Genomic DNA, 17,996 nt, shown 5'->3' with positions numbered 1-17,996 from the left:
TTAAATGCTGCTGATGATAGTTTATTTATTTTTTCTGGGTGCCAGTTGCTTGAGAGGTCTGGTTATTTGAGTACTGGAGAAAAGGAAATTTATTGTATTTTATTAATTAATTAATTTTTTAACTAATTAATAAAATTGAGACATCATTAGCATCCAATTTTAAGGTTAAGTTTATTGTTCTTAAGCAATCCTTGAGCTTCCAAAAAGGTAAATGTTTCCAACATTTTAATACATTACTTTTCTTCAATAGTTTTTATAACCAGACTATTTTTTGAGGCTATTCAGTTTTCGTTTTTTCCTGTCTTCAATTATGAATCAGTTTACCTGTTCCACACAATAATTACGAATCCCCGTAGTGTAATGACAATGTTGTATGATTGTAATAATTTATGTCTTACATTTCTTTTTAAGCTTCCAGCAGTACTATTGCTGCAGTTCAGAAATCTATTATTTTTAGTATATAATATTGAAAGACCATGAAACCTGTTAAAACTTGTATTGTATACTGTGGATAACATCTATGTGTCTTATGTTCATATGAGTGAATGAAAAAGAGAGGGGCTTGTTCTGTAATAAGTCATTATTTATAACGTGATGATTGAGTAGTTGTCCAGACTAATAGTCAGTGACTAGATGTAAGTCTATTTTCTGTTTTGTCGGTATTTTTGTTATGGAAACAAGTTAGTGACTAACTAAAGACTCCTAACATGCAGTTTAAATAACTTTCGAAGTTAATTACAATGTCAATGATATTGTGTGTTAACCCTTTCGTTACTGTATTTCTGTTGAGATGCTCTGTGTTTCTTTCAATTACTTTCAATATAACAGAGAATTTAGTAAAATTACTTAGTTGTCATTAAGCTAGTGTTAGGAACATAAAATGTGATTAAGGTTTGGTGGAAGATTTTAATTCAAAACTTATGAAAACAAAACATTTGTACTACAGAACCAGAGCTGGTTTCAGCCAGGTTGGTATCAAATGGGTTAAATTAATCATTTGACATACACACACACGACAGGTTTCTTTCAGTTTCCATGTATCCATTCCACTCATAAGGCTTTGGTTAGCTCAAAGCTATAGAAGATGCCCAAGGTTCCACACAGTGGGACTGAACCTGGAACCTTGTTGTTGGGAAGCAAGCTTGTTACCATACATCCATACCAGTTTCTAAGCACTATTAAAAAAAAATTTTGTACAGTTTCTCTGTACATTGAGGTTTTGAGAAATTTGTGGCTGTATTAAATCAAAATTAAAATTCTACCTCTCTCACCCTGTTTCTCTCTCTCTCCCTCCAACCACTTCTTGTTTCTGTATGATGCTTCCATGGTCCTGCGTTCCTCATCAGTTGCAGCCAGTTTTTCTAACTTAGCAGATGTAAAGCTCTTCTGTCTCTCATTGATTTCTCTTTTGTCAACTTTTCCCTACAGAAGACTTTGTCCAAAACGTTCGATTTCCCACTCCCCACAGCAAGTTCACTCTACTCTTTGTTGTTTCTTGTTAAAATAATTATTCTAATTAGATAAAATCAATGTAGTTTGTAGTAATACTCATTTTAAACGGGGAAATGTTTATTTTAGTCAGTAATGAATAATATATCGATTCTGATATAATTCCTTTTTCCCCCCCACGCAACTAAGATAACATTTTTTTCAATTTGCTTTTATCTTACGTTAGTAAAACTCTCTTCCATGCCTGTCTTTTTTTTTTTTTCGTGTCTTTGACAACATCATTACCATTTTGTCTTTTTCTTTGAATTTGCTACATATTAGATTGGAAAGCAAAATACCTTCGTTAATGAGAAAGAGAAAGTAGAATGGAATGAGCATTAACAATTTTGCACTGGATCTTCTCTGTCTGTCTTTGGTAATCTTCATTATAACTCTTCTATCCTGATTACTATGAACTTAATGATATCTAGGTGCTGGTTTACAATTTCACTTGATGCCAGTTGAAAGCTTCTAGTGCTGTTTTATTCATCAATATTTGGTACACTTCGATTACTAGCAGTCTATCTAGAATCTTTTTATATGTATATATACTCCTACTAATTCTATTTTTAACATCAACTGCCGCTGCTCAGCTGAAAGATTTTGGTCACAGCTATTCATCTGCTTACTTATGTTTTTACCTAAATATAGATTTGATAAATTTTAAACTTATTACTCATGTATGGGCTAATAAGCCAGCACCTTAATTCTGTATTTGGTTGCTGAGAATGTCCATAAATGCTATTCTATATTGCTAAAAAAAAAAAAAAGATATTCTTTTGACTTGACACATGGTCAGTTTTCGTTAGGGAGGAGATATATTAAATTGAATCAACTTCAGCATTTACCAGTACTTGTTTTGTGAACTCTAGAAGGAGAGATTAAAAATTAATGTGTTGAATATGAAATTAGATCAGCAAGGAAGTCTCTAATATAAAATATCTAGACTAGTTTGCTACTGTCCACACCAACATAGTGATAAATATTTGGTGTTCGATAATGAATGCTGTTGTAGACAAATTCTGTAATTAGCTAAAGGACTGTACATTGAGTGTCCTCAATGTAGCAATTATGTCTGGTTTATCCGGCAAAGGTATTTTATAGTGTCTTGTATAATGTAATTTCATGCCTCATGAATTATATATGTATGGTGTGAATGTAGGAAAGATGAATAATACATTTTGAGAGGAAGTCAAGTAGATATTTAGTTAAGATATGCTTTCATTTGAGATTTTTTTTAACCTCGAAGCAGTCCTCCAACATACCTACAGCATGACTGCAGTCCAGAGACTGAAGATAAAAGGTAAAAAGTACTTATTTAAACCTAAAACAAAACTCTAGATTGTAAATGCAATTGGAGAACTTTGGCAGAACTGTGAAGATGCTTGGTCCGACGGTGAATTTTAGGAAAGACTCTGGACAATTGGTGATGAGGGGGGGGGGGGCTTCAACTACCAACAAGATTAGTAATGTGTTTGTGGACTGCTGCAGTTGTGTGTAGATGCAATAATAAACCTATAAATACCGCCGATGTATTTGTATTTTCTGTTGAAAACAACTTATGTAGTCCTTTGACATTACGCTTTTACTCCTTTCAGTCATTTGACTGCGGCCATGCTGGAGCACCGCCTTTAGTCAAGCAAATCGACCCCAGAGCTTATTCTTTGTAAGCCTAGTACTTATTCTATTGGTCTCTTTTGCCTTACCACTAAGTTACAGGGACGTAAACACACCAGCATCGGTTGTCAAGCGATGTTGGGGGGACAAACACACACACATACATACACATATATATACATATATACGACGGGCTTCTTCCAGTTTCCGTCTACCAAATCCGCTCACAAAGCTTTGATCAGCTCGAGACTATAGTAGAAGGTGCCACGCAGTGGGACTGAACCCAGGACCATGTGGTTGGTAAGCAAGCTACTTACCACACAGCCACTCCTGCAGAATTTTGTAGAGAAACCCAAAGTATTGTTGTTTATTGTCAGCTTATATAAAGTTGCAAAATACTTAAGCAAGTTTTGCTAGCTCTGGGTGAATTGATAAGTAGAGTGAAGGTCTGGTGTCCAGGAACGGTGAAATGTCTGCAACTTGTTTAGATCCTTGACATATGTACTTAAGTGGTCCAATCCTTTATCTATTTCACCTTCGCTATTTCTTATATAAATCATCTTGAGATTCTCTGTGTGTATCGGGAGGGGTGGGGGCCTGTATTAAAAAAAAGTTGATCAGTCGTTTAGCAATAACATTTGGTCAGTAACGACATAGCTTAGCTTTTGGTTGTCGTTAGGTTAACAATAAACCTACAATATTGAACGTAATATGTATTGTTATGCGTAATGACACGTGATAATACTTAATCATTTATTGGTCAACTTTACTCTGCGTCTGATTTACAACATCCTTACTTAATTAAATTTTTATGATTCTGTTGCTTTAACTATATTTGTTAAATCATGCTTCTCATCGTTCAGCTGCTGTTTATAACTTTTCATTTATATTTATCCATAACAACTTGTTGGTTGCTTAGCTACCAACATTTAACAGACAAAATATATATCTCTTTGCTTATAGGCTAGTGCAGTCCTGTTCTGGCTTATAAATATCAATTTCTCTTTCTTTAGTACGAGGCTTATTTTCGTAAGGAGGAGATTTTCATTAGATTAATTACAGGTGTCGGCGTGGCTGTATGGTTAAGAAGTTTGGTATTTGGGTTCTGTCCCACTGTGTGACACATTGGGCAACTGTCTTTTCCTGGCTGACCAAAGCTTTGTGAGTGGATTTGGTAGATGCAAACTGAAAGAAGCTCATTGCATGTGTGTGTGTTTGTATCTCCTTGTTTTGACATCATGTGACAGGTGTGCATGTGTATGTCATTGTCATACAAGTGGTGCCATGCATTTCCAACATTCTGTGAAACCACAGCTGGCCATGAGGGGAAAAAAAAGTTGAAGGTTGATTGGAAACAAGTGAAGGTTTGCAACAGGAAGGGCATCCACCTGCAAAAAGTCTCCCTCAAACTCTGTCCAACCCATACGAGCATGAAAAAGTGAACATTTGGAGTGGCTGTATGGTAAGACACTTGCTTACTAACCACATGGTTCTGGGTTCAGTCCCACTGTGTGACACCTTTGGCAAGTGTCTTCTACTAAAGCCTCAAGGCTGACCGAAGCCTTGTGCGTGGATTAGGTAGACGGAAACTGAAAGAAGCCTGTCGTATGTGTGTGTGTGTGTGTGTGTGTGTGTGTGTGTGTGTGTTTGTGCCCCCCACCATCGCTTGACAACCGATGTTGGTGCGTTTATGTCCCCGTCACTTAGCAGGTTGGTAAAAAAGACCGATAGAATAAGTACTAGGCTTACAAAGAATAAATCCTGGGGTCAATTTGTTCGACTAAAGATGGTGCTCCAGCATGGATGCAGTCAGATGACTGAAACAAATAAGAGAATAACAATTAGAATAAAGATGATAATGGTTAATTGCCGTATGTAACTAATAGCATCTTATCAAATATGTTATGCATGACCGCCAATGTGACATTAAGTTAAGCTATAATTACTAGCTTCAAATTTTGGCACAAGGTGAGCAATTTTGAGGCTGGGGGTAAGTTGATTACATCGACACCCCCCCCCCCCCCCGGCCCAATGTTTACCTGCTACTTATTTTATTTCCCCAAGCATCTTGGGCAAGTGTCTTCTATAACAGTTCCAGAATGTATGTGGAAGCACACCCCCCCCCCCAGGCATTGTGTGTGGTGGGGCTTGGTATCCCACCCCACCCCACCCCACTGGTACTACTTGATCTGTTCACATCTATGTAACTTAGTGGTTTGGCAAAAAAAAAGAAAAAAAAAGAAAGGGTAATAGAATAAGAACCAGACTTATCGAATAAATACTAAGGGTCAGTTTGAATTAGGAAAACCATGGCAGACTCTACATGGCTGCAGTCCAATGACTGAAGCAAGTAAAATCTAAAAGATATGGAATAATTAGGACTGTGTTGAGGATGCATAGGTTTTAGGAGTAGACTAATTCCTCTGCAGGACCCTAAATTTGTTTTAATCCAGCTGGGGTTTACCAAATCAATATTGTTTTTATCTTGCATTTAGACAGTTATATATACCTTACTTCTGGTTAAGAAGCTCACTTTGCAACCAAATTGTATCAGGTTCAATCTCAACGTGCAGTACTTGGAGCAAATATCTTCTTCTATAACCCTGGGTCAACAATGCCTTGTAAGTGAATTTGATAGATGGAAACTGTGTGGAAGCCTGTTTCTTTTTGACTGCATGTCTGTCTTTGTGTTTAACTTCCCCTCCCCATCCCAACAACCAGTGCTAGTTTGTTATGTGAAAGAGATTGATAGAATAATATGGCTTGAACATAAGTACCGGGGGAAATTAAAACCTTTCAGCGTGGTGCCCCAGTATGGCCACTGTCTAATGACTAAAGCAAGTAAAAGATAAAAGAATATATATTCTTTTAAGTAGATATATATATATATATATATATAAAGTAATTATCTAGATGTTTTTTTTGTTTGTGTCAAAACTTCTCTTAGTGCTACTGACTTTGAATGATATTTCATAGCTTCATTCTTTCAATTTGAACTTTTGGTAGCATGAAGTGACTTGCACTGAACACAAAACATGACCTAACATATGTGTAAAGTATCATCTAGTTTCATTGATAGGCAAGTTAAATGGATGTCTGCTCTACTTTTCTCAATTTCTTTTGTGTCTCGCTGATGTATGGATAATTTCACCTTGAGCCTTAAATGTCTGCATCAAATAAATATTATTATCATACTTGAAATTTCTTATGATCGTACAGGCTGCTGTTAATAATTGAAGCTGATAGCTATCTTAGTAGATGTCCATATAGGCGTATGAGTGGCTGTGTGGTAAGTAGCTTGCTTACCAACCACATGGTTCCGGGTTCAGTCTCACTGCGTGGCACCTTGGGCAAGTGTCTTCTACTATAGTCTCAGGCCGACCAAAGCTTTGTGAGTGGATTTGGTAGACGGAAACTGAAAGAAGCCCGTCGTATATATGTATATATATGTGTGTGTGTGTGTGTATGTTTGTGTGTCTGTGTTTGTCCCCATAACATCGCTTGACAACCGATGCTGGTGTGTTTACGTCCCCGTAACTTAGCGGTTTGGCAAAAGAGACTGATAGAATAAGTACTAGGCTTACAAAGAATAAGTCCTGGGCTCAATTTGCTCGACTAAAGGCAGTGCTCCAGCATGGCCACAGTCAAAATGACTGAAACAAATAAAAGAGTAAAAGAGATGATGTATTGTATGGGTGCACCATACTATGATACTATGTCTGGCTGACTGGTTTCTAATAGAGGCCCCAAGCCACTTTGACGTGCATTTATTTGATCTACACCAGAAAAATGAAAGTAAAAGTTGACCCTGATAAGATCTGAACCTAAAGGCTCCACTGGTTTACCAACCGTGCCAGTCTGTGGCCCTTCCTGCAGTGTTGACTTTTGACAAAAGCACAGAAGTTAGTTTTTAGTTTTTTAATCGTTTTCTTGTTTCAGTCATTGGACTGTGGCCATGCTGGGGCACCATTTTGAAAGGTTAAGTTGAACAAACTAACCGCAGTTATCTTAATGAACCAATTGGTAATGGAGGACAAATGAAAACACGCACACACGTTGTCGACACAAAGGACATTGAGCCACAGAAAATTAACCTCAATAAAATTCTCTGGAAAAGTAGACATTAAACAATGATGATGATTCTTAGTGGTTACAAAATGTAATATTTGTTTCCTTTATATGAAAATTATATATGTAGGTTAGGCAAATGTTTTTGATATCTGCTTAGTCTAGTTATTAGAGATACATACATATATATATAAATTTATTATTATTATTATTATTAGTGAAGAAAATATGTCTAAAATATTTGAGAGTATGTGAATTTTTTTCTGTGAAAAGATTGGATTTTTTGCTACCTTAACGAAAAACATTTTGGAAAATATAGTTGACCTTTAATGTTCTTATTGCTAAAAATAAATGGATTATATGCTCTGATTTTATATTTCATGATTTTCTTAAGCTTTTCTGCCTATATATTCTACATACGAAACGTAATCATATAAGTCTGCTTTGTGCATCTTGAGTTTGTATTAATTTAATCAGATGTTTATTGACATCAGCATATATGGTGGATTACTAACTTCTAATCCATGTTGAGCTTATACAGAATATATACCACCAGAAAGGAATCAACCCCCCCCCCCCCCCAATAAATGAAATTGCCAGCTATTGTATGTTCAATTGGAATAATTGGTTTATTTGTTTGGGAAATAAATGACTTTACAAACATCATCATCATCATCATCATCATTGCATTAACCCTTTAGCATTTGGATTATTCTATCAAATGCAATGTTTATTCATCCCATTGTTTTCAATTAATCTTGTATTATAACTTCAAGATTTTGATGATGTAATCGTTTGACGATGTGAATGACATCGTCAGTTAGGTGTGAGAGGCCAGATCTGGTCAGTTTGAACACAAAGCAGAATATTTTGGCCGGTTTAAATGCTAAAGGGTTAATGTCCACTTTTCCATGCTGGCATGTGTTGGACAAAATTTGTTGAGGCATATTTTTATATGGCTGGATGTCCTTCTTGTTGCCAATCCTCACCTGTTTCCAATTAAGGTAATATTGACACTCATTTACAACTGTCACAAAAAGTCAAGACAAGAAGACAGTAACACATACACACACATGCACACTCATACACACTCACACGCATGCGATGGGCTTCTTCCAGTTTCCATTTACTATATCCACTTACAAGTTTTTGATTGGCCCAAGATTATACTAGAAGACACTTTCCCAAGGTTCCACACATTGGCACTGGCACCAAAACCACATGGTTGGGAAGCAGTCTTCTTACCACATAGCCATGCCACATGGTTGGGAAGCAGTCTTCTTACCACATAGCCATGCCACATGGTTGGGAAGCAGTCTTCTTACCACATAGCCATGCCTGCTTCTATTCCTACATTTTCTCTTTGTAAATCAAAACTTTGATTCAATGAATTCCTCCTTATCTAGCTATTTGATTCGTATTGCTAATTTACAAAGTTATCTCTCTCGTTAGTCTTTCCTGTATATTGTACAACAATCTTTCCAGGATGCATAAATGAAAATAGCTAGAAAACAATTTGTGATTGTTACTTTTTCAATTGTTTCATATTTTAATTTTATTAATTGCCATCTTTGATAATCATCTGCTAGATATCACATGGTTTAACTGTTAGACACTTCCTAAATTAAATAACCAAAATAATAAAGCCACAGATTTCTGTCTCTTTCATTAACTTTGTTTTTGCTTTTTTTTGTTCATTAATCAATCAATATTGTGTGATTTAATCTACTAATTGATATTTAATATTTGTTGAGATGATCTGAGTTAGCATCATAAATCTAATTCTATTTTCAGTGTGGAATTTCAGCGGCCATTAGCTTTAAAACCAGTGAGTAAAATTTTTTTCACACTTTCACATATTTAAAAAAAATCTGTCTTTCACCTCTTCATTGTACATTAAGGATTGGGGGGGGGGGGGGGGAACAAACAAAAAAAATTAAAACGTAAAACAACTAAAAAATCTCAAGAGAAAATTTAAAAATATTCTTTAAAATGAAATGTCATAATATTGTAAAAATATTTCATTAATTAGAAATTACTTGTTCATCATATTAAAAAAAAAAAAACCCAAACTTATCTCTGTAATTATTATAGTAATTAATTATTTGATTTATTGTGATGTTCATTTGTTTGGAGTAAATATAAGAAAATATTAATTGCAGCTGTTGTCTAGTGATTGAGTACTAAATTAGTAACTCATTAAATAATAGTTAGAAATCTTATCATTGCTGCTGATTGTATTGTAAAACCCATACTGATGTCATTGATTGGGGAAATACCAAACATAGATTTAAATATAATAATTTGCAGACCTACTCAACCCATGCAAACAAAAACTATTAAACTTTGACATCAAAACAAAGGTCCAGTGTTTCTAATGGGAAAATATTTTCTTAATTCATAAATTAAGGATTGTTAATATTTTCTGGATGAGGCCGAGTACAGAATTGATGCAATTTAAACTTCTAACATAGAAGAGCTAGTCTAACCAATTAATGACACTCAATGCTAGGAATCATCAGCATCATCATCATCATCATCTAATGTTCACTTCTCCTTTCTTGCATGGGTCAGATGGAATTTGTTGAAGCAGATTTCCAACAGTCAGATGCCCTTCCTGTTGCCAACCCTCACCTGTTTCCAAGCAAGGTAATATTTCCCCATGGTTACACACGTTTTTCACAGAAGGCTGGAAACAAACAACCTTGTGCGTATGATGGTGATGCTCATTTACGACCATCACATGATGTCAAGACAACATGCTCACAACGTGCTTATGTGTGATCGGCTTCTTTCAGTTTCTCTCCACCAAACACATTTTGCAAGGCTTTAGTTGTCCTGAGGTGGTAGTGGGACTGAACTCAAGACCAGATGGTTGGGAAGCAAGCTTCTTAACCACTCAGCTATGCATACCTGTGCCTCTATTAAAGCTGTTGAGTTCTCTTTCAATTTATTTCATGAGGTGTTAATATTTTCATCGCCTAACCATGATAACAATGTAATTAGTTTGTCAGTTGCAGTGGAACAGTGTCAATGACCAGGTAGCAGTTGGATGACGTTAAACATCTCGAGATATATTTCAATGGCTATAATAGCTCTTCCACAATGTAATTGTTTCAGTCTTAACCCATGGTCTTTAGATCAAGTCAGTTGCCATTGAGACACAACACTGAAATTTCTACAGTTGTAGAAAACCTTTCCTATAATGGTGAAACAGCAATAATCTTCAGAAGAGAATCTCCATCAAATAATTGCTTTGTTTCTTCACTTCTTGATTCTCAGAACAGGTTGGATTCCATTCAGATTATTATTCAAATCTTCTATTTATGTGAAAGATGTCTGGTCACAGGGAAATATAATTTTACTTGGAAATAAAGGTCGTTTGCTTTCAGTCGTTAGCAAACCAGACAAAATACTTAGCTGTATATCATCCATCTTTCATCTGTTTTTATGTTCTGAGTTCAAATTCCGCTGTGGTCAATTTTGCCTTTCATTCTTTTGGGGTCGATGAAATAAGTACCAGTCGAGTACTGGGGCTGATATAATTGGCTAGCCCCACCTCCAAAATTTCAGGCTTTGTGTTTATAGTAGAAAGGATTTAGCTTGGAAACAGGTGAGGGTTGACTAGAAGAGCATCTGGTCCTGTGAAAATTCACCTCAAGAAGTTCCTTCCGACCTATGCAAGCATAGAAATGTGGATGTTAAAACTGATGACGATGATGAATCTGTTACTAGTATTCAGAATTGAATCCCGTTGCACTGGAACCAGCAACCTTTAGACTGGCAGTTAAGTCTTTTAACTTGGCAATAAGATTTACTGCTATAAATAGAATCCTTGGGAAGAAATTTTAAATTCTTTTTATGCCTATCACTTGACATTTTTCTCATATTTTGTATCATTTCACATTATCTAAAGTCAGCATGATGTCTTCTCTGCCATCTTTCTTATTATTTCAGAGGTCTATATCCTGTTTAGATATGAACTCTTTAACGTTTTTGATCAAATAAAACCTTGTGCCAGTTATTCTTCATGCCTTCTGTCTCTCTTGTAATTTCTCTGTGAAACAAGTTCATTCTATTTCACTAGTTTCAAAATATATTCTTCTATTTCCGATTCAAATGCATCACCAGTCCATGATTATAATTTTTGTTTCTTTTTCATATCATTATCGTAAGGTGTTGGAATTGGGCATGTATGTGTATCGTCATGTGTGTTTCCTGTCATTCCCATCATTCCTTTGTCATCCCCCTGTGCCACATTATTATTATTATTATTATTGTGAGCTGGCAGAATCATTAGCACACCAGGCAAAATGCTTTGTGGCATTTCATCCATCCTTATGTTCTGAGTTCAAATTCCACTGAGGTCGACTTTGCCTTTCATCCTTTTGGGGTCAATAAATTAAGTATGAGAGAAACACCGGGTCGATGTAATCAACTGGTCCCCTACTCCCAAATTCAGGTTTTGTGCCTTTAGTAGAAAGGATTATTATTATCGTTGAGCTTTGGGCCTTGCAGAGGCAAAGTTCCTTTCGAGGAACACACATACGATGGGCTTCTTTCAATTTCCGTCTACCAAATCCACTCACAAGGCTTTGGTTGAGCCAAGGCTACAGTAGAAGACACTTAACCAAGGTGCTATGCGGTGGGACTGAACCGGGAACCATGTGGTTGGTAAGCCAGCTACTTACCACACAGCCACTCCTATTTAAATATATATAATGTTTGCAGATGTGGCTGTGTATTTATAAGTTTGCTTCCCAACCACATGGCTTGAAGAAAAAAAAAATGTACTGGGGTTGATTTGTTAGACTAATTTGTCAGGGCGGTGCCCCAGCATGGCCGTGGTCTGACGACTGAAACAAGTATGAGATAAAAAAACTGTATTACCATTTTAATTTCTCTAAATTATCTCCCTATTCCTTTGAAAGTTGTGAATGATTGTCACTAGGTTTTACTGTCTCCCTCTAACTAAGAGAGAGATTTCTGTTAATTAGAAAAAATTTGCATGCAACTTTCAGTGCATCACACTTAATTATCCATATTTATGCTATTAGTCCATTTCAGTTATTTCCTTTAGCTTGTTAGATTTTTAATTATGCAAATTATGGTGGCTGAAAATTATTTGTAACTCTTTTTCTATATGTTAAAAACTTTCTCGTCTCTATACCGATGAGGTTGAATAGACTGAAACAAGCTCATAGTTGTACCTTGTATTCAAATAAAGATCAAAGATCAGACTTTTCTTCTATTAAGCATGTAAAATAATTTGAAATGATATTTTCCTCCGAGTGTCACTAAAAATTACCACTAGGTTTTTGTTTAATTTCCCCAGCTAAGGGGTATTTGAATTAATTAGGAATTTATAGTGTATTACATTCAGTACATCACCTACACCTTTGAATCACATACCCAGATTCGTACTATTGGCTAATTGAGTTATTTCCCTTTGTTGGTTTTATGCGATACATTTTCCTTACACTCTTCACTTGTGAAACATATTTCTCACTTACCAAACTTTTATCTTATTCACAGTTAACATGCAGCGTAGTATTGCAGTTGTCTTTAATGCATTATTTTTGCAAGACATCTAGGTTAAGTCTTCTAAAGCTCCTCTGGATATTGCAGCATGATACTATGTCTGTCTGTCTAATCCTGCCAGCTTCTTTTTCACTCTCTCTTTCTGTCAACATGGATTCTCCCTCTCTCTCACACACACACTTGTACACATGTTCATCTAAAACAAAATGTTTTAAATAAAATCTGCTAAGGGAAATAACTCAATTAGCCAATGGTACTAATTTGGATAAATTTGTATAAGTAATTCAAACGTGGGGTTAAAGGTCGCGAGAAATACTAATATTTGTGTGAAGAAAATCAAAGTTGTTTCAGTTGAAGTTTTCGTTTCTGAATACTGAGAAAAGAAAGGATTAAATTAGAATAAATTCCGTGTTAAATTATTTTGACTTGTTCATGATAACCAACGTTTTTGTTTTTTTATTTCACAGATGTTTAAACTGTATTAGAATGGTTTCCAGTCGAGGGTTGCTATTTTGTGTTAACACCTTGACCTTCATACTGTTACTTTTTTCTTTTTAGTTTAAACGAAACTCTTTTAGGCCTTTGATTTAGACATTGAGTATCCACATTTATAAGTGAATTGGAAATGTTGAATAAAAAGCAGTTTTGAATTTTGATGAGATTTTTACCTGGGGAATCTTAATTGCAGTAATGCTTTTGTAGTGAATAAAAACAGATTTAAAAAAACCAAAACAAAAAAAAAAAAACAACTATCACAAGCTACACATTCAGTCAACCTAGCAACCCTATTTTTGTACATAAAAGGATTACTGAATGATGTTAGAAATAGTAGCTAAATTTCCCTCAAAGTGTACCTTATTATCCTGACCTCATCCAAAGCCCTAGATACATTATATGGAGAAAACAAACAAGGAAACAAAAGACAAAATGTGTTGCTCATGGCTGAAATACGTATATTTTATATTGAAAGCTGTGGACTATAGTGTTATTGGTTATATATTGCCAATAAGCCAATCACTTATTGCATATTTGGCACTGATAGTAACAAGGGAGTGTCTGCAATTGACTGCAGAACAAATATTATAATAGGTTTTGTTCAAAGACTGGTGGTTTTTTAAATTTTTGTGCCAATGTTTACATCTTCACTGCTATTAATTTTTACACACACACACACACACACGTGAATGTGTGTGTATTCATATATATATATATATATCATCATCATCGTTTAACATGGAAAGTGGACGTTAAACGATGATGATGATGATATACAAATATGTGCACATATATGGTGGGCTTTTTCATTTCCATCTACCAAATTGCACTTGCTCAACCTATAAAATGCACTCACCCAAAGAAGACCCTGCAGTAGGAATAAATTCTGAACCATGTTGGCTTCCATGTAAACCATTACCACTGTGTTAATACTTTTTATTGAAAGCATGTCCAGTTAGGCTGACCAGGGGCTGAACAATTATTACTATAGTACAAATTATTTATTAGATTCATATAGATTCATATAAACATGAATTGTGTTATTGGTATATAGGATTTATTTTAAATGAGATTTCCTTATCAGTTAAGATGGAACTTTTTAATTCCAATTTTTGTCATTGCAGCATTGAAACTTTTTCTATTAAAAACTAGATTCTTAATTTTGAGTTTCTTAGATAACAATGTAATGGTGACAATGCTAATGCATAACAAGGCTTGCAGACACTAGTGTAGCTAGAATGTGTGCTGCCCGGGGTGGCCCTTCCGTTTGCCACCCTCGGATCCCACAAAAAACACATTGCCTACAGCAGACCCAAAAGTGCTGCCTGGACTGCTCCTACTGCCCCCATCCCTCCAAGCTACACCAGTGCTTACAGATATGTCTTTCAGATATAAATGCATAAAATAGAACCCCATGTAGGTGCAAGCATGGCTGTGTGGTTAAGAATCTTGCTTTGCAACCATGTAGTTATGAGTTCAGTCTCACTGCATGACACATTAGGCAAGTATCTTTTATAGTCCTTGGCTGATCAATGCTTTGTCAGTGAATTTGGTTGATGGAAACTGTGTGGAAGTCTGTTATTTGTGTATCTTTGTATTTGTCCACCCTGCTGTTTGGCGACCGGTGCTGGTTTGTTTACATCCCCACAGTTCAGCATAAGAAACTGATAGAATAAGTACCAAGCTTAAAAAGAAGTTGTGGGATTGATTCGTTCAACTGAACCCATTAAGGGCCATGCCCCATGGCTGCAGTCTAATGACTGAAACCGGTGAAAAAAGATTCATAATAAAAAGATATTAAGACACAAAATATAAAATTAAAATATGCTGAGTTCAGTTAAAATGTAATTTAATGTTTTAGCTTTATAAACTATTTACAAATTTAAAAAAAGAAAAAAAACTGTTGGGTGTTACAGTTAGGAACACCGTTTTAGAATACAGTTGTTTAATTTAAGCTGTATATTAACAGAAATTTTACCTGACTGCCATGCTAAATATATACGTGTCATGTATTCAGTTAATCCTATCTGATAATAATAATCAATAGTTGTATGTTTTAATGTCTAGAACGCTCACAAAATTATTATGTTATTAAGAATACTAAGATGCTAGCAGCACTTTGAAAAATTATTCTGTAATTAATATTGATAATAATTGTATATAGTCTTCAGTTTAGCTATGAAAGATTTTTCAGTTTAAATCCTTTTTTTAAATTTTTTATTTTGTCTTGACCTACTAATGTGAGAATGACAATCTTCATGAAGTTGATGCCACCTGAAAGAATGCATTTCTTTTAAAAATAAATATTTGAATCTAAGTGTCAGTGATCGGACGAACTGATGTAATGCCGAGAATTAAAAATAATGCTATCTTAATTTAGATTAGAGCTCTAAGAAAAATATAAGTAGTTAATCTGGTCATATTTGACCTGCTACTTTTAAGCCTTTTGTTATAAATAATATTTCTGTTGAAATATGCCACCTTTGCTTCACCATTAATTTTTGGGAAAAAACAGAATTTAGTAAAGTAACTTTGTCGTTAAGCTGGTGTTTGGAACAAAAACGAACATGAAATTTTGATGCCAGTTAAGATTTATGTCACATTAAAACATGAAGTTTGTATTGTTGACACTCCTGTTCCAGTATTTTATGCAATTATAAGGTGGCAAAATGGCTGAATCATTAGCACGCTGAGCAAAATGTTTAATGGTATTTTGTCCATCTTTACACCCTGAGTTCAAATTCTACCAAGGTCAATTTTGCCTTTCATCCTTTTGAGGTCGATAAAATAAGTACCAGTTACACACTGGAGTCAATGTAATCAACTTACTCTGTCCCTTGAGATTGCTGGCCTTGTGCTAAAATTTGAAACTAATTTTCTGAATTATCTAAATTTATGGACAGAACTGTTTCACTTAATTTAGTGTCATCTAGTCTTAATGTAGATTACATATCATGAGATAAAGATTAGCAGATTAGCAATGTGATGATAAATTGAATATGTTTGTTGTTGTTTTGGTTCCAGGATACCTGAATGGGCAGACAAATGGTCAGAAGTGTTCCAACCTCAATCATTCTGTTTTTCTCTGGTGCATTATGTATCTAGGACTATATTGTCCAATGTGTCCCTTGCTTTTTAAGACAGAGTATAATTTGAGGGATACATGTCTGGCTGATGTATTTGAGTGTCTTTGAGGGAAAGCTTGAATGTAAAATACTGGCTTCCATGCGCGCACGTGTGTGTGTGTGCGTGTGCGTATCTGTGTGTGTGTGTGTGTGTGTGTGTGTAAAGGGGCCGTATAGTTGTATGGATTTATGGACAAGTGTGAGCTGGTAGTGGAATATAGACACAAAGTTGAAAGATTATCCAAAATAAGTTTAGGATTACTTAGTTATATATAACTGTAGACCACTTCTGATAAATAAAAAAAAAAAAGAGACATAGGCGTAGGAGTGGCTGTGTGGTAAGTAGCTTGCTTAACAACCACATGGTTCCGGGTTCAGTCCCACTGCGTGGCACCTTCAGCAAGTGTCTTCTACTATAGCCTCGGGCCAACCAAAGCCTTGTGAGTAGATTTGGAAGATGGAAACTGAAAGAAGCCTGTCGTATATCTGTATATATATGTGTGTGTGTGTGTGTGTGTGTGTATGTTTGTATGTCTGTGTTTGTCCCCCCACCATCGCTTGACAATCGATGCTAGTGTGTTTACGTCCCTGTAACCTAGAATAAGTACTAGGCTTATAAAAAATAAGTCCTGGCGTCGATTTGCTCGACTAAAGGCAGTGCTCCAGCATGGCCACAGTCAAATGACAGAAACAAGTAAAAAATTAACATGAAACAAGAGTAAAAGAGACAATCAGAAGCATTCCAGCCTTGCCCAGTCTTTAAGACATGGCATCCAGGATTACATTATCCAATCTGGCCTTCTTTTTTTCTTTTTCAAGATAGTATGGTGTCATTTGAGGATATTTTGGTACTATTTCTAGAAGCTCGAGACACCCTCATTGGGTTGTGAGATACAGTTTTTGACTCAGACTGTGTGAAAAGATGTTATTTGATGCATATCTTCAACTATATTAGTTAATTATAGAAAATAAATAAATTTTGTCTTGAAATATTTCTTAGGAAGTAACTTGCAGCAGCAATTTTTGTTATTTATTTTTAATTTTTAATATTGCAATCATTTCTATGAAAACTGAAGATGATACGTAGGAGGCAAATGATTTAATCAGATGATATTTAAGTTCAAATCCCACCAGAAGTGACTTGGTTTTCATATTTTCTTTCGGCAATTTGACCGACTGACCATAGGAGATTCAGTCTTGCTTAAGCACAGGCATGGCTGTGTGGTTAAGAAGCTTGCTTTGCAGCTACTGGTTTTGGGGTTCAATCCAATTGTGCTGCATGTTGGACAAGTGTGTTCTATTTGTAGCAGCAGGCTGACCAATATCTTGTGAGCGAAAGAGGTAGATGGAAACTGTGGAAGTCTATCATATGCATGTGTCTTTGTGTTTGTCACTACACCACTTGATAACTGGTGTTGGTTTGGTTATGCCCTTGTAATTTGTTGTTTCAGCTAAAGAGGCTGCTAGAATATGTACCAGACTTAAAAAAGAATTAAGTAGTGGGGGTGGTGGTGCTCCAGCATGACTGCAATCCAATGACAGAAACAAATAAAAGATAAAAAAGATAGGGGATCAACTTCCCATTGTGATGATTAGATTTTAAAAACTTGTGAGGGAGCCCCTGTGTGATTCTCCCTCAAATTGTACCTTACAATACAAAGA

At 35.5% G+C, this 17,996-nt stretch overlaps 1 protein-coding gene across 6 annotated transcripts in view; it reads left to right on the top strand.

Annotated features, from left to right (window-relative positions):
• LOC106880977 (uncharacterized) overlaps positions 1–17,996 on the top strand; it is a 169,550-nt gene that overhangs the window by 80,946 nt on the left and 70,608 nt on the right. For all 6 annotated transcript variants that reach the window (XM_089355598.1, XM_089355602.1, XM_089355600.1 and 3 more), the window contains one exon: positions 8,968–9,001. In XM_089355598.1, coding sequence (XP_089211724.1) covers positions 8,968–9,001 — 34 coding nt within the window. The remainder of the gene's footprint in view (positions 1–8,967; positions 9,002–17,996) is intronic.

This window comes from Octopus bimaculoides, chromosome 7, assembly GCF_046866305.1.
Source record: "Octopus bimaculoides isolate indiv1 chromosome 7, ASM4686630v1, whole genome shotgun sequence".
NCBI lineage: Eukaryota > Metazoa > Mollusca > Cephalopoda > Octopoda > Octopodidae > Octopus > Octopus bimaculoides.
The sequence above is the reverse complement of the archived record's forward strand: the minus strand, read 5'-3'. Positions and strand labels throughout refer to the sequence as shown.